At 36.6% G+C, this 20,838-nt stretch overlaps 1 protein-coding gene across 1 annotated transcript in view; it reads right to left on the bottom strand.

Moving 5' to 3' along the window:
• The window catches only part of DCAKD (dephospho-CoA kinase domain containing), a 39,825-nt gene extending 22,015 nt beyond the window's left edge, over window positions 1–17,810 (bottom strand). The window contains exons 1-5 of the mRNA XM_034416017.3: window positions 17,674–17,810; window positions 16,194–16,311; window positions 14,713–14,916; window positions 10,413–10,500; window positions 1,506–1,713 (exon numbers count right to left, since the gene is read on the bottom strand). Of these exons, the coding sequence (XP_034271908.2) occupies window positions 1,506–1,713; window positions 10,413–10,500; window positions 14,713–14,916; window positions 16,194–16,305 (612 nt within the window). The 5' untranslated portion in view covers window positions 16,306–16,311; window positions 17,674–17,810. The remainder of the gene's footprint in view (window positions 1–1,505; window positions 1,714–10,412; window positions 10,501–14,712; window positions 14,917–16,193; window positions 16,312–17,673) is intronic.
• Between the last annotated feature and the right edge of the window lie 3,028 nt (window positions 17,811–20,838).

Raw genomic sequence — 20,838 nt, 5'->3', positions numbered from 1 at the left:
GAACCATACAGTTCTGAAATAAAATAAAGTTACTGTACTTGAATTTATTGAATATATTGCCTGCAAGCCATGATTAACTCCTTGATATATAGACATTGCTTATAGTGATGGAACAAGGACCTTCTAACAATCACACTGGAATGCAAAACTAGGCTTGTCAGGAGCTGATCCTCATTTCAACTTTATTTTCCTGCACAACTTCTATACATTTTGATTAGACTATTACAAAATAATGAATGTATTAATATGATCTATAATTTCTTTATATATATCAGCAACAGTAGCAACTTTACATGAACAACAATCTTATATTAAGATTGTAATGTAACTGAGCAACAATCTGATTGCAACCAGTTATTCGCCATCATGATTGGTGTTTATTGAAATATAAAATACAGAAATACAAAGAAAAATTAGAATAATGGGGAAAAAGAATAATGGGAGAAGGGAAAGAGGAAAAAAGGATAAGAAAAAGAAAAGAATTGACTTCCAACTCTTTTTGGTGCAGTAGAATAAGATAATAACCTACAACCTTAAGAGTATCTTAGGCATGTTCCAAAGCTCTCTAACTATAAGATTATAGGAGTATGTTTCAGCCTGAGTTGTGTTTCAAAAGTGGACTCTGCAGTGTTTCTCTGCATCTCCATAATACTTACAGAAATCTTGTGACTTTCTCAAAACATTTGCAGACGCGTGAAGTAGTCAAGATTCTCTGATTATATGAAACTTACTACATTATTGGTACATTACAGCATTACATTACCTCTTCGACTGATAGTTATAATGTTCAATAAAAAATCTATATTTGAAGATAAGCTGGTTGTGTAACACTGAGTTCAGTTTATTAAAATTATTCATTTTAATAAAAAGACATTGCACAATATGAGGCAGCATAAGGTCTTAGTGAAAAGCTACAGATTTGATTTATTTCCTTGTAGGAGGTGTTTGGGTTATGTTTACTGCTCACCCACTCCTACAGAAGTAATAATGGATGTTGATTTACATGAGGACCCAGATTGTTGGAGGCAACATGCTGGCTCTGTAAACCGCTTTACAGAGGGCTGTAAAGCACTGTGAAGTGGTATATAAGTCTAAATGCTATTGCTATCTTTAAAGGAGCCACAAAAGTAAATGTTTCTAAGGGATGGTTAATAGCAGATCTCATCCAACGGTAAGTTTTTTTTTTAAAGAAACTTGCAGTTATTCTCATTCCAAAAACTAATATGAGAACAGCACTTAAATTCTTTGCTTATTAAATTAATGTACTGTTCCCCAATCACCACCGCTAACCCAGCGGTCCACTTACTAATCCAAGTCCCCACTAAAATCCCTTCTTGTCCCATTATCAATCTTTTATGCATAAATGCAATGCAATCTAAATTAAAGGTCTAGATTTCCTCTGCCCTCTTTGATAATGAAAGAACAGTCTATCACGCAAGCTGCTGCACTAGAAAGTACACGAGGCCTCCCACTCCCACTGTTGCTCCTACAACCAATAAGCGCACCACAAGGTACTCCAAGGAGTTCTCCAACTCTGTATGTAATTTCAGGACTTGCTTCTTAGTGGCCTCAGCATCTCCTGAGTTATCAATGACATGGTCAGCCAAGTTGACCTTCTGAGCAAGGGGCATCTGGGCAAAAATGCGTGCTTCTGCCTCTGTCTGAGTCAGCCCATTCCTCTGCATCAAGCGAGACAGCTGGACTTGTGGGTCACTAATAGAAGAGAAGAAAATGAATTCAATTAAAATAGAATTTTCTCCAAATTGTATCTATAATGTTCATCTAGACCAGGATCACTGAGAGAAGAAAAGCTTTCAACTTGTTTCTCCCTTCCCACTGCATGCAAGACAGATGCTTCCCCAATGTTATTAGTGCACACGAAGCAACAACCTTGATTAAGTTTCTCATTGTTAATGGTAGTAGTGGTGAAAACTTTAACTACCCTCCCTTTGTACTATTCCCAACAGTAACAATTGATCAGCAGAAGAAATTAACCACTATTTCTTAGACTCGAGCTACTGGAGATCTTTCAAGAGTTTCCAATATTCTTTATGTTGTCTTCACTTCATCATGACCAAAACTTATTTCACACATCTCCCCAAGGTATAATGTGGTTGGCTTGATTTTGGTGTGTTGGTGTGTTGCATTAACTTACCCAATATGCTTTGTTAACAATGGTTTACAACTTAGCACTTCCCGCAAACTCAGTCACACAAGAAATATAAGACAGATTTCTTAGATAAATGAAATCTCCTTTATGAAGCCTTCCACTGAAGTCTCTGGTATGAAAGAAATTAATAGTGTTCCTTACCCCACCCTCTTTTCCCCAAACAATCTCAAAATATCATACTTTTATTCTCCCCCCCCCCCCGTAGTTAAACATTCTGCAGTAGCAAAAGATATAAAGTACTGTAGTCAGGAGCACCGAGGGGCAGAGAAAGAGAAGTTGCTAATAGTGGAATAACAGCAGCGTGTATAACAAACATAACAGATAAAAGAATTAAAACATTACCTCCAACACCCATCTCAAGTCTCAAATGCCTTAGTCTTATAATGCACATAAAAGCTAGAATATGGACTTCCGGTGGCTCCGCAGACGTTCGAAGACGGTCTCCATAGACCGCCAGCCACCCGATCTGTAAAAAACCGCCCTGACAGCGCTGAACAGCTGTCTGGCGGTTTGAAAAAACTCTCCTTCGGGCAAAGAAGGAGAGGAGAGTCGGAGGGGGTGGGTAGAGCTCCCCGATTGTCACTGGATTAATTCCAGGGACTCGGAGGGCGAGAGCTCCCCAGTTCACCCCTCCCTTTGCTCCGGATCGCTGGTGCCTCTGATTCACAGAGCAAGACGTCTGCGTCCAATTCTGCCGGCAAACAGTGAGTTCTAATGATTTCTTAAGGCAGACAGAGCGGAAGCAAGAGTGCAAGCCTCTTTAAATAATAAACTGAGCTTAACCCCGTGAATACATTGTTGCAAACGGAGCTCTCTTGAGCTGGAGGCTGGAGAGGAAGCCTTTGTTAAGGGCGGAAGGGAAAGTGAAAGTTAAAAGGAAATTGCTTGTTAAGAACCCTTTGCCTGAAGAATAAACTGCTGGGGATTGATTACAGTTGGAAGAGAGGACTGTTTATTTTGGAAAAACTTTGAAATACACTTTGTAAGACTGCTTATAAGACTTTCTGGCTGCAAAAAGGAAAAATTCTTTTTAAAATAAAAATGGCTGCTAAACAACTAAAGCCACCAACTTCTAAAGGGGGAGGAGGCTCTCCTGTAGTGACTCCAAAACAACAACTTCCGGCTGATGCACAGTCACAAGACCTTAAAGAATTTATAATGAGTGCCCTGAACAATCAGGCAGAAATGATGAAAGGATTCTCAGAGGAGTTAAAGAAACTTACAAACGTGGTGAAAGAAAAACATGATGAAATAAGAGATGACATTGTTTTTGCAGTTTCAGGGCTGGCTACTCACATGTTAAAGATTGAGGAGAGAGTACGGGAGATTGATGATGCTAACTTAGATCTTGAAGCTAAAGTAGGAGAGATTATGACACAGACAGAGAAAGTGGATGACGAGATGGTCATGTTACAGTACAGATCAATGGAATTTGCCCTGAGGCTGAGAGGGTTGAAAGAGAAGAGTGGTGAAAATTTAAAAGATGTTTGTTCCAACGCCTTAGCAGAGCTGATCTCAGAAAGGCCAGAAGATTTGGCATTCCAAATGGACAAAATTTACAGGGTTAATTCCTGGCTGGCAAAACAAAAGCAACTACCAAGGGATGTGGTGATTTATTTTACAACAAGGAGATTTAGAAATGACATTTTGCAAGCCTCTTACAGAAATAAGATTAAAGTGGAGGGACAAGAATTGGTGGTTTTGAAAGAGCTTCCTCCTAAAATGTTAAGAGACAGAAAGCAGTTTGGTTTTTTGGTGAACGAATTAAGAAATCAACAGCTCCAGTACAGATGGGACGTCCCATTTGGGATAATAGTGACATATGCTGGGCAAAGGCATCGTTTAAACACAGTTGGAAAGGCAAAAGACTTTTATGCTAATATTTTAAAGGCTGGAAGGCCACCCTCACCAGGGGGTGCTGGAAAGCAATTGGAAGTTACGCAGCAAGAGAAAGGTGGAGCACAACTACAAACCTATGCTCAAGCACTAGCTGGAGGAGCTAACTTGGAAGATCCATTACTGAGTGGGGGTCAACCACCAACCCTTGAGGCACTAACGAAGATACAACTGCCAGAAGATCAACGAATTACAAGAGCTACTTACAAACAACATTTGGCACAACAACCTCAAGATCCAACTCAACAAGTCCAAAAAACACAAGCAGTGGGAGGAGCTAGGCCGAAATCTAAGATGGCGGAGGAGGTTCAGCTGATGCTCTCAAAGCTTGGAATGCCCAGAGATGGCAAATAAATTTTTATCCTGGAATGTCAATGGTTTAAATTCTCCACAAAAAAGAAAGAAAATATTTCACTACTTGAAACAATTTCAGAACGATGTTATTTGTTTGCAAGAAACTCATATTAAATCTTCAGATCAAAAGTATTTGATAAATTCGAAATTAGGTATACATTTTGTGGCTTCAGCACCAGAAAAGAAAAATGGCCTAGTTATATATGTTAAAAGAGGCTTAGTGGCTAATTTAATTGAGGCTGATACTCAAGGTAGATATATTGCAATTGAATTAATAACACAGAATGGGAAGATGCTAGTAGTTGGAGTATATGCACCTAATCAACAACAAGAAAAATTTTACAAACTTTTACATACCAAAATTTTACAATGGGATTACAGATCTTTACTTTTAATGGGTGATTGGAATGGGGTATTAAATACCCAGAAGGATAAAAAAAGTCTTTCCAAGACCACCATGCGTGCCAAGTTGCCTAAATCTTTTTTTGATATTTTGGAGGATATCGAACTCAGAGATATATGGAGAGAAAGGAATGCGTTGGAGAGTGATTTTACTTTTTTTTCAGATAGGCATCAATCTTTTTCTAGGATTGATTTTATATTAACTACAAATGATCTTTTTTCTAGGGTGAAGAGTACGAAGATATGTCCAAGAACATTAACTGATCATAGTCCGGTTTGGGTGGAACTAGAGCAGGAAAGAGGGGAAAGGAGGTCTTGGAGGCTAAACGAGAACTTATTTAGATATGAAGATAATCTCTTTGAGCTTAAAAAACAATTGAAAGAATTTTTTATTAATAATATGAATAAAGGAACCTCGATGGAGATGGTATGGGATGCGTGTAAGGCATATATGAGGGGAACATTAATTTTTTTGAATAATAAACATAGATTAAAACAACAAAATAGACGAAAAGAGATAGAGGAGGAAATTAAAAAGAAAGAACAACTGCTTATAAATAACCCGGGAGATAAAAAGGCAAAAGATATGATTAATATTTTAAGAGAGCAATTTAATATGTTAATGGCTGGGCAAGTAGCAACTAGCATACAATATGCCAGACATAATACATTTTGTAATGCTAATAAACCTGGGAGATGGTTGGCTTATACGATGAGGAAAAAACAGAAATCACGTGTCATAGATAAGATAGAATTTAGAGGTAAAGAGATTTATCAACAGAATTTAATAAAAAAGGCTTTTTTGGAGTTTTATACAAAGTTATATGCTAAAGACTCAATTCAAGATGGTGATATTGATAGATATTTAAAGATGGAGATTCCTGAATTAACGTTGGAGCAGAGAGAGAGATTGAATCAGCCAATAACTTCTGAGGAAATAGTTGAGGCAATCAAACAATTAAAAATAGGTAAAGCTCCGGGAACAGATGGATTAACAGCTGTTTTTTATAAACATCTACAATCTGAAATGTTAGAACCACTTAAAATTTTATTTAATAAAATACAACTAGGAGGAGGAGTACCACCTTCTTGGAAAACAGCCTTTGTTTCACTAATCCCAAAGGAGGATCATAATTCCATTAAACCTGAGAATTTTAGGCCAATCTCACTCTTGAATACTGATTATAAGATTTTTGCTAAAATACTAGCTAATAGATTAATGCCAGTTATGCAACAAATAATTCACAATGATCAATCAGGGTTTATAAAAGGGAGACAAATGAGATATAATGTTAGACAAATCGTAGATTTACTGGAATACTTGGAAAAAAATAATCAAGTCCCTGCAGCGTTTATATTTTTGGATGCAGAGAAGGCATTTGATCGTTTGAACTGGCAATTTTTGTTTAAAATAATAGAGAAAATGCACTTTGGGGAATATTTTATACAATCAATTAGAGTGATATATCAGCAGCAAACAGCACAAATCATAGTTAATGGAGGTTTAACAGAGGTTTTTAAAATTGAGAAAGGAACAAGGCAGGGGTGTCCTCTGTCTCCATTATTATTTATTTTGACTTTGGAGATATTATTGAATAAGATACGTGACTCAGAAAAAGTGAAGGGTATTGTAATTAGACAACAAGACTATAGATTAAGAGCTTTCGCAGATGACCTGGTTATTACTTTATCCCAACCTATAGAGTCGGCTCCACATATATTGAATTTAATCAATCAATATGGGAAAGTATCAGGATTTAAAGTTAATCCATATAAGACAAAGATGATAGTTAAAAATATGACTATACTGGAAAGAGATAAATTAGTAAGATTGACAGACTTTGAAATAGTTAAAAAGGTTAAATACTTAGGGGTATATATAGCAGCTTCAAATGCAAAATTATATAAAAACAATTATGAGGTACTTTGGCAGAAGGTACAGAAGGATATGGAAAATTGGAAAAAACTACAGTTGTCTTTATTGGGAAGAATTGCAGCAATTAAAATGAATGTTTTACCTAGATTCTTATTTTTATTTCAAATGATACCTGTGCTTAAGAAAGACGAAAATCTAAAAGTATGGCAGAAAGGTGTTAATACTTTTATTTGGGCTGGGAAAAAACCCAGAATAAAAATGAAAATTATACAAGATATACGTGAAAGAGGGGGTCTTAAAATGCCTAATTTAAGATTGTATTATGAAGCAGCGGTGTTATCACATATTAGTGATTGGTTTAATCTAACTGAGGGTAGAGTTCTGAATGTAGAAGGTTATGATTTGTTATATGGATGGCATGCTTATTTGTTATATGATAAAAAAGTGGATAAAGTATTCAAGGTTCATATATTAAGAAATGCTTTGTTAAGGGTTTGGAAAAAATATCAGTATAAGTTAAATTACAAGATACCTGTATGGGCAAATCCTAGACATGCAATAGAAAATATAAGTATAGAACAAAAACAGGAGGTGATTACTTATAAAGAGCTTCTTACTATGGAAAGGGGGGTAATGTACTTGAAATCTCTAGATACGTTGAGAGAAGAAGGTATAATTTATACATGGTTTCAGTATGGTCAGCTTCAAGCTAGATGGAAGGAAGATCAAAAAACTGGCTTTGTGCAAAATGAGGAGAATTTGGTAAAACAAATTAGAGATCAAAAACAAATGCATATTAAAAGGTTGTATAATGTTTTATTAGAAATAGATTCCGAGACGGAATTGGTTAAAGACTGTATGATTAAATGGGCACAAAACTTTCAGGAACCAATAATGATGGAGACTTGGGAAAAGATTTGGATTAGAAATGTGAAATTTACACAAGCACAAAATTTAAGAGAAAACTTTTACAAAATGTTTTATAGATGGCATTTAGATCCCAAAAAGTTATCATGTATGTATCCTAACGTGCAAGCTAAATGTTGGAGATGTGACTGTGATGACGCAACTTATTATCATATATGGTGGACTTGTAGAAAAATCAAAGCATTTTGGATAAAGATTTGGTGGGTGATGCAGAATATTCTTAAAAAGAAACTGAAATTTACTCCACAGTTGTTTTTATTGGGTATAACCACAGATTGTACAGTTGCAGAGACTAAATAGATTTTGAACTTGATAACAGCAGCAAGATTGTTGGTTGCACAACATTGGAAGAAGGATTTTTTGCCTACTATTGATGATTGGATATTGAAAGTAACTAATTTAGCTGAAATGGCTAAAATTTCAGCATTTTTGAAGGATCACACACAAGAAAGATATATACAGGACTGGAGAAGATGGATTGATTATATACAAAATAAGTATCAGACCAAAAAATATCAAATAGCTTACGAATGATTTTTTTTTTCTTATTATTTGTACAAGTGCTATATAAGTGATATTAGAAATATTATGTTTAAGAAATAGGATTTCATATATGGGGGGTTAAGGGAATTTTTCTTTTAGGGGTGTTAGCATAATTGGTTATGCAATTTAGTTTACTGTTAAAGCTTAATAGAAATACCTTGTGTTCTGCTCTGGGAAGTCGGGGAAGGGGAGGGGGGTGGGGGTTGTGGGGAAATTGTATTTGTTGTAAAACTTTTTCAATAAAAAATAAATAAATAAATAAAAAGCTAGAATATGTAAGTACAAAGCAGTGACTAAAAGAATGCCCAACTCAGGAAGCAGGATGTTTCAGTTACTCCACCATAACGCACCACTGTCTTGAGGTCTGAACCTTCAGAAAGCTCAGCATATCCATGAGATGATGGACTGGAAAATGAGATATGCTGCCTCTGTGCAAACTTAGTTAAAATAATTTTGTCAATGGACAGCTTTCCTGTCCATCTGCCTTATTTCCTTAGATATCAAGAGGTGGTCTTGCAGAAACAAGATGAATTACATTAGAGCAGATATGTGCTTTTCCTATGACCATTTGTAGTATGATGGGGCCTGTAGGTTCTGACCAATAGTAATTGGAGGAACAGGAATACAAATTCCTTCCCGACCAACTACAGAAATACATAAAATGAAACAAGTGGCGACTGGAACATATAAATGCGCTAGATGAATACCCGTGCTCCACTATGAAACTATGTGATCGGGCTTGATAAATTGACACTTTCAGCTTGAAAATTAATGAGTAGCTATGATCGGCCTCTCCTCTCCCCTTCTGTTCTCAAGCTGCCCCACAGAAGCCTCTCTTCTCCTATCCCCCTTCTCTCCCTCAGGCTTGCCCCACAGAGGCCTTTCCTATCTCCCTTCCCTCCCTCAGGCTGGCTCCATTGATCCTCTCCTATCCCCTTCTCTCCCTCATGCTTGCCACACAGAGGCATCTCTTATCTTATTCCCTTCTCTCCCTCAGGCTTGCTCCATTGATCCTCTCCTATCCCCTTCTCTCCCTCAGAGGCCTCTCGTATCTTATCCCCTTCTCTCCCTCAGGCTGGCCCCATTGATACTCTCCAAACTCCCAGCCTGCAGGCTGGATGAGTCACGCACTGGCCACATCCAAGTGGCAGTTGGAACAGACTTATTTTCAGGTGGATAGGGGGAGTAGAACGCCTAACTCCTTAGCATCAGAGCGTGTTAATAATAATATAAGAAATACTAATGCTTTGATAGTTGTTTTGAAAAATCCTTTCTAAGCAAGCACCAAGCTAGAATCAAGAGGAACATATGTGCCAAATTTCAAGTTTATAGACTTTACGGTTCTGGAGATTTTGTGATGCTTTTTGCTTTTATATATATAGATTATGAATAAATCCATATTCAAAAGACAGTATGCATTTAGTATGCTACATTGAAAGACCCTGCCTTTGAAAATAGACTGAAATTCTAATGCCAGATCTGAAAACCATATAGATGAAGCTTCTCATTCAAAAAACTACTGAAATGCAGAGAATCGGATGAAGAGAGCTCAGGTCACATAGCTTTATTATAACAGTTGCAATTTCCTGGAAGGACCACAAATCACTCTACTCCATTTCAACAGCCCTTCAACTCTTAAGGACAATTCCATGACCCATAGGCTTTTCAACTCTACCCTGGGTTAAATAGTCTTTTAATAGTTACATGGAAATGCCTTTTATTCCTACTTCCATTTAAAGAAAACAATACATTACCGTATTTTTCAGAGTATAAGACGCATCTTTTCCCCCCAAAAAAGAGGGTGAAAATCTGGGTGCATCTTATACTCTGAATGTAGCCCTGCCCAGCTTCTCAAATGGAGGTTTCAGAGGCTGAAAAAAGCATCAGAAATGAAGCTTCAGAAAAAAAGCCCCCAAACAGAGCTTCAGAGCTTTTTTTCTGAAGCTCTGTTTCGGAGGCTTTCAGAGGCAGAAAAAAAAAGCAAAATAAAGCAAGGCACAGAGCTCACAACCAAGGAACATGTTGCTAAAATTCAACTCTAGGAACAGCTGATTGCGGGTATTCCAGGAGGTAGATCCACCTGCCAACCAGCTTTTTTCTTATATTCCTGCCCAAAAACTAAGGTGCGTCTTATATTCCAAAAAATATGGTACTTAGCCCATTCTCTGACTTTCATTCCATCTAAATCATTAGCACTGAGAGTATTCTCCAGTACTCTCCTTACCAGAGGAGTTCTCTCCTTACCAATACACAACAACTGTGTGCTTCATGAATCTGGTCAGCATTTTGCTCTCGAAGAGGAGCGGGATATCAAGAATCACATATCGATAGCCTGGAATTAAATTAAATTAAATAAATCCTTTATTAGAAACATTTTTTCAATAGCAGTAAACTTTTCGTGCATGATGCTGCAAATACATACAAGCAGTCCTAAGATATGACCATTTGTTCAGCATTACAATATTGTTGAATGACAACCAGTCTGTCAACTTATAGCCATTGCAGCTTCCCTGTGGTCATCTGATCACAATTCAGGTGCTTGGCAATGATTCACAATTACGAGAGTGTCCCATGGTCACATGATTGGCATTTCCCTGCCTGCATTCTACAAGCAAAGTCAATGACTGCCCATACCCTTGTTTATTTTATTTTATTTATTTTATTTTATTTTTGAATTTGTATACCGCCCTTCTCCCTAAGGACTCAGGGTGGTGTACAGCCACGTAAAAACATAGACTACAAATATTAAAATACCATTAAAAGATATATATAAATTTGGCCCCATAATTAAAAACAGTAACAAACCAATTAAAACATTTAAAAAGTGTTAGGCCAGCCCGGCTTGCTGGAAAAAGAAAGTTTTAAGGGCACGGCGGAAGGCACCGAGGTCTTGGATTTGTTCCCCCCCCATCCACCTGTATTCCATAGTGCTTTCGGTCTGCCTGCCTGGACATACTTTAAGTGCCTCGTCCCACATTGTGGTCGTCATTGAACAATCTGCACAGTCCTCATTATGTACAGATCAGGAAGCCAGATGATGGGTCAGAAGATGCAAAAGCAGACTGGCTCCAGGATGGCAAAAGAGTGTAACAAGGTTTTGTTCTATTCCCTTATCTATTCAACCTACCTGCTGACTGTATATATACAGAAGATGGATTAGAAAAAGATAAGTATGGTTTTAGAACTGGAGAAAGAAGGATAATCTGAACTATACAGATCACACTAACCTGACAGATTAGCAAATTTTGCAAAAGCAAAAGATCTATAAGCTCCAGTAATAAAAGTCAAGGAGCACAGTGAAAAAAATGAAACTAAAATTAAATATAAAAAAGACCAAACTAATGACAACAGGCAGAATAACCAGCCGTAGGAATGTCAACGAAAAAAGCAAACTGGTGAATAGATTCTGCCTTGCAATATTAACCGTCAGCAATATAGGAATAAGCAGTCATTAAATACACTGCAGACCAGCACCTGACAAATTGGTCATGAAGATTTCAAAATTGTTATTCAAATGCTGTGATGTGTCTATATTTACAAAGATCAGAATTAGGCAAGCCATAACATTTTCTTTGACATGCTATGGAAACAAATCTTGAAGACTCAGGTAATGAAGCATATTGATTATTTTGAACTTGAGTAAAGGGGAAAAAATCCTGAGAATACTGTGGACAGCCGAGAAATCAAATAAATGGATCATTGAACAAATCAACCCAGAATTTTTGGGAAAGTACCTAAAAAAAAGACAGAGAGTACACATGTGCTGAAGAGACATAAAGAAAGTCTGATTGGAATCTCTTCTTTCCCTCCTTATTCAATAGAAGGAAAGTGGGAGGCAATGTATAACTAGGTAGAGGAAAACATGCTGCTGCAGGCATAGAAGTAGAATTCTCCAAACAGACTTTTGAAATCAAGGCAGTGGGCTTGTCTGTGATTTAGGCAGTGACATCCACATTGACCTTTGCTTGATATTTCATAGCCTTAGAAATCAAGTCAAGTTTTCACTGAATATCTTGCAGCAGCTCTTTCCTCATTGTCTACTCTCCAAACTTCACCACTGTATTTCCCACCTTAATAGAATAGATGTGATTGACTTGGACTTAGTCTTGGACTCCTCCTTCCACAAGATGGGAAAATATAACATAACATAAGATTCTTGTTTTTCATGGCTACTGATTAAGCCTCTAATACGTCTGACAGTGTAGAGCATAGTTCCTCATTAGCTGACACTGTTGTATCTCAGAGTCTTTTAATATGGTCCACAGATGAAGCGCCTTTACGTTATATTTCAGATACCTAAATAAAACTATTATAGTCTCATGCCAATCTGTTTTAGCTATACAGGCAATATTCCCTTATCTGTGGTCATTCTACACATTTTAACAGAGTCCACTGCTGCCTCTTAAGTCCTTCTCAAACAAATGACTCTTCCCTTACCCACAAATCTGTACCCCAAAAGGTTTTTGGGTTCATCATTGTTCCCAGTTATTGATATATTTAATACAAGCAACTATATTTGCTGGTTTTTCCAAGTGACCTTTCTGTTTTCTAGAAAGCATTATTGATGGCTATAGATTTGGGGAGTTAGGCCTATTTATTTCTTCCCTTAGGAAACTCTTGATAAAATACCATACACTCTGATTACTACAGATTTGAATAAGGAGGCCCAAATTACTCTACTCCAAATAATTTTCATAATTTTTACTTGGTTAAAAAAAAAAGGGAGAATGGGAGTCTCAAGGCGGTCATTTCTTTCCTTCTTTCTCACACATTTCTTTTTTATAATTTTGTAGGGCTTAGAAATTGAAGATCATAGCCTCGCTATGTCTCTATTTGCCCTTAATAAGCGCCAGGTCCTTTTTTTGTATAAAGACCCCAAAGCAGCCATTGATAATATTGGTAAGTTAAGATAGCTTTTATTGTCATTTTTTACTTGTGAGCACACTGGATCATATTCTGTTGCCTGCTCTCAAAAGAAAGTATATATCTACCCATAACACACATATACACATGCTACATACATATACATACTACACCCATACACACACACACACACACACACACACACACACACACACACACACACATATTAATCACTGTCCATTTTGAATACATCGTGGAAAGAGGAAACTTGAGAGTTCACAAGGTTGATATTATATGGAACAAAACTGTGACTGAATTTAGATGGATACCACAAAGCCTCCTCCCAGAAAGTAACAAGGAAAACAGGTCATGAAGAGGATGTGTAGCATCCCAAGCAATACTGTAAATCTTGCTTATATGCTATGTCCTCAATAGACAGAAGTGAACTGCCAATAATCTTCTCTGCCATCCTCCCCACTCTCTTCCTGTCAGCATCAGTAATGCTTCCAAACCAGACTGTAATGCAATATGATAGGATGATCTTAATCGTCCCTCTATAGAAAGTGGTACGGACAGGGGAAGGAACATGTACTTTTCTCATGTGACGTAGAAATTGCAGGCGCTTCTGTGCCCATTTCACTAGTGTCTCACTACCCTACTCGTTAGCTGAACACCCAGAAACTTCATGCTGCTAATCACCTCCACAGGTGAATAATTAATACACAGTGTGTGGCTGTGCCTGCCTTTATGTTTAAGACAATGCTTAATTACACCAGTTTACCAAACCCTACCTCCTTGCAGTAAGCACCCCCATAGTCATCTTGAATAAGGCCCATCTGCATACTTCACAATATGGTTGGGGGAAAACCTTGACCAACTATCATGGGTCAACAGGGTGAACAACAGCAGACTTAGGACACAGCCCTGAGGAAAACCTGTGCTCAAGAAAGTGGTGTTAAAAATATTAGTCCCAACTTGCACATACTGGGCCTATCAAGAATTCAGTTGCACAAAGGAGTATTAAAGCCTAAAAAGCCCAGTTTGTCTACTAGATACTGAGGAATGATTGTATTAAATGCCAAACTGAAATTGACAAACAGCATCCACACATAGGTATTTCTTTCTCTAAGTGCACCAAGCTCATATGGAGAACAGAAGAAATAACATCCTCTGTAGAGCGATTTGGACCCTACTGGATTAGACTGGTTTGATGGCTGTAGTTGTCACTGTTATCACAAAGTAAATGGAAAAATATAAAGACACTGCAGAAATCCCAACTGTCAAGCCATTATTTTATCTTATCAAATTCAAAGAGTGCTTTTAGAAGATTATCAGGAGAATTGGGGTACTGGAGAAACGTGTGAGCATTTCAGGAAGCATGACACTATGCACAATGCTGCCTAAAGATTCTTTTGTGTATGCTCTTTAAAACCACATTAAGGGACTAAAAATGCAAAGGGCAAGTATGAAGAACAGAGAATCCTCAAGATGCAAGCAGTAAAAGGGTGATTGCAAACAATATGTCCCAAAGGGAGCCAGCAAAGTTGCCTTTTCAGCTCTTTCTTCCCTTGTCATAGAATAATAAAATGGACACATGGCCAACAGAGATATTATCATTTTTGTCAGCAGGAGGAGTGCCCCAAGGATTCTACAAAATAATATCAACTCTCCAGCTGCTTACCCAAGACAAAGTATTTCAAGATCTCTTTTAACATCTTCTTCTGGATCTCAGGATGAGTGATGGAGTTTAGCAATTGACGTTTTTCTGGTTGGGAAAAAATTATATTTCCTAAAGCCTCACGGTTGATCTCACCACTCTCCAAAAGAATTTCTGGACCGAAGGAATGCACAATACGTCGATATGCCTGGAAGTATGGCTGGACCACTGGGGAAAGAAAACATTATAGCAGGAAGAGCCACCAAATATTTCTTAAAGGGTCAGTATTCAGTTGGTCCACATGTTTTGCAAAGACTTTCAGCTGGCAAGAAGGGAGGCAAGAAAAAAAACCTTTACTTATTAATCCAATTTTTAATCTGCTTATCTTCTGAATGAGGCTTCCTACTTAAAAACATACTTCTCTTCCAAATGTTGTATTAATCCTGCTGCACCTCCAGCAGTTATTCACAGATCACAGACCAAATTAAAGCACAGAAATTGGTCTGATGGGATAGGACAATCATACATCTCAATGGCATTTTTTTTCTTTGCAGAAATACTGTATTTATCCAAGGCAATGGATGGCTGCATTCATCTCATCATCAGCAATTTGGAATTGAATGGTCAGGATGCATTTCTTGCTCTCAAGGCAGCATCTGAAATATGCCTTTCAAAAAGGCTCTAATGCCAACACATGTCATAATATCTTGTGGCAATTAATTCTACAGTTAAGTCTCATGGTATGTAGCATTTTTCTTTCTCATATTACATGTCTCAAATGATTAAAAATACTGTCATAAATCAGTCATATATTCTACTTTGGGATGAGCAAGTGAAAATCGCAAAATAAACACAGAGAATAAAGTCAGATAGTTCTTTTTGCAAGTGCCTCAACTATGGTCCAATAAAATAAATTCCCTCATCTACTCCCAACCCTCAAAGAAAGGATTTTTAAGGCTAATCTTTATACTAAATTAAGGAGTTAAAAAGGTGAAATACCCAGCAGATTTTCTTCCTCAGACAGTGGTATGTCTAGTGATGGGATTTAAGTGGTAAGAATCTTATAAGGAAGAAAGGATTTTAATAACCCTTTACCTCTACCAAGCTATTTTCCATCATAAATTTTCTCCTCTTCCCAGGGTCAATACCATGTGTGTGTGTGTATGTGTGTGTGTGTGTGAGAGAGAGAGGAGTATAGGTGTAGAGAACGAGAGGTAGAGACATATATCCACATACATGGTTAGAAAATCTTCAGATGGAATTTAGTACAAAGGCAAAAGTATACCAACTTAGCCCCACAGATCTGATGAACACTAGAGGCTGTTAGAAAAGAGAAATGTGATATGTACATTAGTTCCAAGACATGTGAAATGTCATATTTAAAAGCAAGAGATATGGAAACATTTCCAATAATGTCTCCATTTGGAATTCTATAGGATTTCTAAATAGTGATTCTCTGGCAAATCACACTCATCTGCAAGCAAATAACTTTATAGAAAACTCACCTTGCCGAGCTATAACATCAGCATCAATTACAGCACAACCCAGTTCCTGCAACAGAGCTACTACTGTACTTTTTCCTGATGCAATGCCACCTGTCAATCCCACCAAAAACATTTTGTCCTGAAAAAGAAAGAAAATACTAAGCCTGACATAATTTGTACACTTTTTAAAAATGAAACCAAATATGAGTTTAGAGATACTGTATATTTATTATCATACTTACCTAACTTGGCAATTACTTTTCTGTCATACATTCAAATGCACATCCAGCACAAAAAGCACTTTTATAGACCTTAATTCCAGCTATTTAAAAAACTACAAACCATTGCCCCCAAACTGCTTTGGAACTTTTAAATCCATGCATAAAATATAGTTTCATTCACTTATCTTCTTTAGGGGCATCCTTGTCTCTTAAAATTACTTTGGCATCCAAAGAAATGTCTCATGATAAGCATCTCAAAATTCCTATCTCTCTTCTTTTTTCCTTTTTTGAACTACATAGTCCATTGCATGTAAACTTCATTAATTTGCATTAAAAATATTTTTCTTTTGCCAACTTTTACACACCACAGAAGCAATGGGATGTCACCCATGTATATTTCAAATGAGGCATGCACAATTTAGAAAGGTTGTCTATTCCCCAAGCTGTTAACTGTCTTGTAATAGAAATCACATTCATTTCACTCCCCCACCCATAATATTGCTAGTGCTTTTCCCCCCTTCCCTCCCCCGCCCCGCCCCAGAAAAGCAAACACTTTGTTTCAGAACTTCTAAATCAGATCAGGGACAAGTGCCCATTTGTCTTCTTCAATACCAGTAAGAATTGCAAATATTATTATTCCCAAATCATTATTGCAATCTGTTAAGCACGGAAAGTAAATTTGAAGTCCTTCAAGCTAGGTTATAAAACAATTTTCAATTAGAGCACCCCAAACAGTTTCTGAAAGCACTACTCAAAATATGTTAATAAGATCCCCACTTCTGGAACTTAATATTTCAAATTTACGTATTACTATGAATATTATCTTTTGTTTCAAGGTTTGGATTTATTAAATAAACCACTTCTAACCCATCCGCCCACAGGATGGTACATTTTAGCCGAACTTGGCTGATTTTTCTCCTGGGGATTAAATAGAAAAGACAACCCGGAAGAAGGTAATGAAAATTATTCTCATACTGTCTCCTACAACACAAGTGTGTGCGGATTTCAGTATCTTTATTCCGATCAATTACTGGCATTGTTCAGGTACATAACAATGCAACTTTCCTCAAATGTAATAAAGGTACACGCAATTCTATGACAGTTCGTACCATTTGCACCTTAATTTCTACAAAAAAAGGGGGGCGGGCTGGGGTTTAAAATCACTACACCAATCTGTCATCCCTTTCATATAAACGGAGAATTAAGGGACTGAATACTACGATTGTTCAAGGAGAGAAACGACTCTGCCTATGTTCACAATAATCCTGCCCATGCCTCACCAGTATCTGGAATTGGGGGAGGAAACTTATTCTCCCATGCAAGAGAAGAATGACGATTGTGTCACGGCTTCCAGTTCTCGTCCGATGATCTGAATTCTTTCAACCACTTCCCCTATTTCGAAAGGTTGCTACGGATTACTTCTTGGGCTTCACGTACATTTCACTTTTCTCATTCCTTATTGGCTGAAAGAAATCACGCTGGGAATTCCATCCAATCCCTACTACCCAAACTGAGTTTGACTTTTCCAGTGTGAAGCCAAGCAAAGAAAAGCGAAGAGCGGCAGGGGATACTGAGGTTGATATATTCTTGTCAAAATTCCGTTGTGTTTAATAAAAGTTAAGAATCGATTTTCTTATTGAGTCAATAGGAGCACTGCTTGGTTTTGGGTGGAAGTAATTCCTCGTCAAATAGTAATCGTTGAAATATTCCTGGTCTTCCCAATTAGATTGGCCAATTCTTGAATTCTTAATTATAGGAAAAAATTAGGGATAACGTATTTATCCTGCAGGCTTTTAATATTTTCGGAATTCCTAACCTGCATGGTCATTGCATCTCAAAGGACTTGTTGGAAAAGGATTTCCTTGAGGTCCATTTGAATGATTTAAGCTAGGATGGTTCTGAAGAAGAATCCAGTACAAAATTCGTCTTGTTATTTGACATACACAGTAAAGTCTATTCAGGGGAAAAGATGCCTTTGGCAATTGACTTGAAACTAAAAAACAAAAGCAAAGCCAATAGTTTCCTCATGGGTTGAAAATATTGTTTGATTTTAACTTTGAGTGGAATGACAATGGCTTAAATCCCTGCAAGGTTATTAAACTCATAGAATGACTTTTGACTAGCCAATTTTATGGGACTACTGAGATGATAACATTTGTGAAGGTAACCATGCATAATTAAACTAAGCTCTATGAAGAAAGCTAGTTACAAAAACATAATTAATTTATTGGCATATTGGGTATAAAAATAGATGAGAGGTCTGGAAAACTTTTGAAAGCCTTGGATAATTTCAGTCAGTCCGATAATATATAGCACTGAATTAAAAATGGGTCAAAGATGTTGTGTAATGTGGTATAGTCACAATTATATATTCATAATTGATATTTTGTTTTTATTTGCAAAATTACATATAAAATAAAAGTGATTTCAGAAAGGGCATATTTAAGGTAACTTCAAAAGTTAAGAATTAAGGGTTTTTCTACAAAATGAATAGGCAGTTGTTCCCATCTACAGGTTATTTTTCTTTTGAGTCAAGCTTGGCTCCTGATAACATCTATACAGGTTTCTTGCAATGATACAGAAGTAGTTTCCATTTCCTTCTTCCAGGATAATGTTTGGGCTTCCTAGGTCTCCCATCTAAATGTTAAACAAGCTCAACCCTTCTTATGGTAGTTTCAGAAAGAAAATAAGCTTGTCCATTAGTGCCACCTGTTGAGGTAAAATGTTAATGTATCTAGAAATAAATCCATTGTCGACCTTCCTTCTGAGTAAATGTTTAAGATTGCATTATTAGAATGAATCAGATTTATTAGATATATAAAGACATGTACCCATTGTAACAAACCTTGACTGATTGATTCAGGAAAAATAATTATGTACAATTCCCTTTACTAGTTTCCTCAAATTATATCTTCTAGATGCATTGGTTACAATTTCTTTGTGCAATCTTTTTCTGATAACTACATGAACTGGGAATTATAGAAATTGTAATCCATCACTTTAACATATTTTGTGCATTTTATATACAATAGGTTAATAAAGGCTATAGACTACACTATTTTCTGTTCATATTCATACAAAAACTATTATGTATATACTTTGTTGCATAATTCTGATGCCAAGGCTTAACCGTGATCAAGGAATTTTATTCATTCACATAGTTGACCTATTCCTTAATAGCAAATAGCTGAGAATGTTATATAAAACCTAGATTATTTTTGTGGAGTTTGAAATTATGTACATGTATCCAAAAATATCAGAATCACTTTTTTTCCTACAAGAATATTGGGAATGAACCTAGGTATAAAAGCAATTTCTAAGATGAAACTAATGTATGCCTTTTCTAGTTTTAAATAAATGGGTACAATTGTCAAGACTAATTTTCATCACAGCCAGTTTGTTTGGAAAGTGGCTGTTACAATGATGCTCAGTATAAACCTCATACCTGCCATCCACTCTGCATTGAGTCCTGCTGACAATGAATCACCTTCTAGGTAAATTATGGGACTAAAGCCTAAATCCCAAAATAGCACAGGAAAAATATCTTTATTATAATTAAGCAGATTAATACAAAAATTCTAATATGTCTTCAGTTCTGCTGAGTATTTTCGCTTTTGAATTTTTTCCTCTTGATCAGTAAAAACATAATAATGCTCCCGGACCAGACCAAAACCATCTTAATCCAACATTTTGTTTCTCACAGAGGCCAAGAAGATGGTTCTGAAGTGCTCTGAAGCACTGGATAAAAACCTACCAGTTTCAAGATTAAAATAGAGGACAAGAGAATAATAGTTGGACATCACCTACAATTCAAACAATTTGATAAAATCTAATGAAATATAATTAAACTGTCAAGTAAATACAACAGAGTACCTAACAAGTAAACAAAATAATCTAGGCAGATAGGTTTAATCTGTCCCTGAAAAAAACTGTTCCATATCTAGAATGAGGTTATTTCAAAATTAGAACTCCATTATATGGAAGAAAACTTCCCTCTAGAGGGTCAATCAGCCCCCATCTGGCTGAATTTTAGAAAAGCAATTAAGTTGATTGTGTTCTGTTCAGCATTTAGGGATTAAATGATATTTGAGTAGTTTTATGATGTGTTTTGTATTGAGTTTAATATTATATTGATCATTTGCCTTTTTTAGTTATCACTTTTTATTGTAATATTATTTTTTAATATTTTTACTTGCTATAAACAGGTCAAAATTTGGGGGTACAATTAAGTAATTTTAAGTAAGTAAGTATTAAGTAAGACTCCCATCTTCCCTGTCATTTAGGGCAACTCTGCTGGCAAGATAGCCGGAGGAGGTAAGAGATAGCTACCTTAGTATTGGGGAACCTTTTTTCCACAAAGACTCATGGGTACTTTAGTCCCACGCCCTTTATTGCTTTAATAAGGGGTTTCTTAATTACACTGTTGCCTACAAATCCCACGGCGC

Source organism: Pantherophis guttatus, chromosome 4 (genome assembly GCF_059756535.1).
Source record: "Pantherophis guttatus breed Tessera chromosome 4, ASM5975653v1, whole genome shotgun sequence".
NCBI lineage: Eukaryota > Metazoa > Chordata > Lepidosauria > Squamata > Colubridae > Pantherophis > Pantherophis guttatus.
This window is presented reverse-complemented; position numbering and strand designations above follow the sequence as displayed.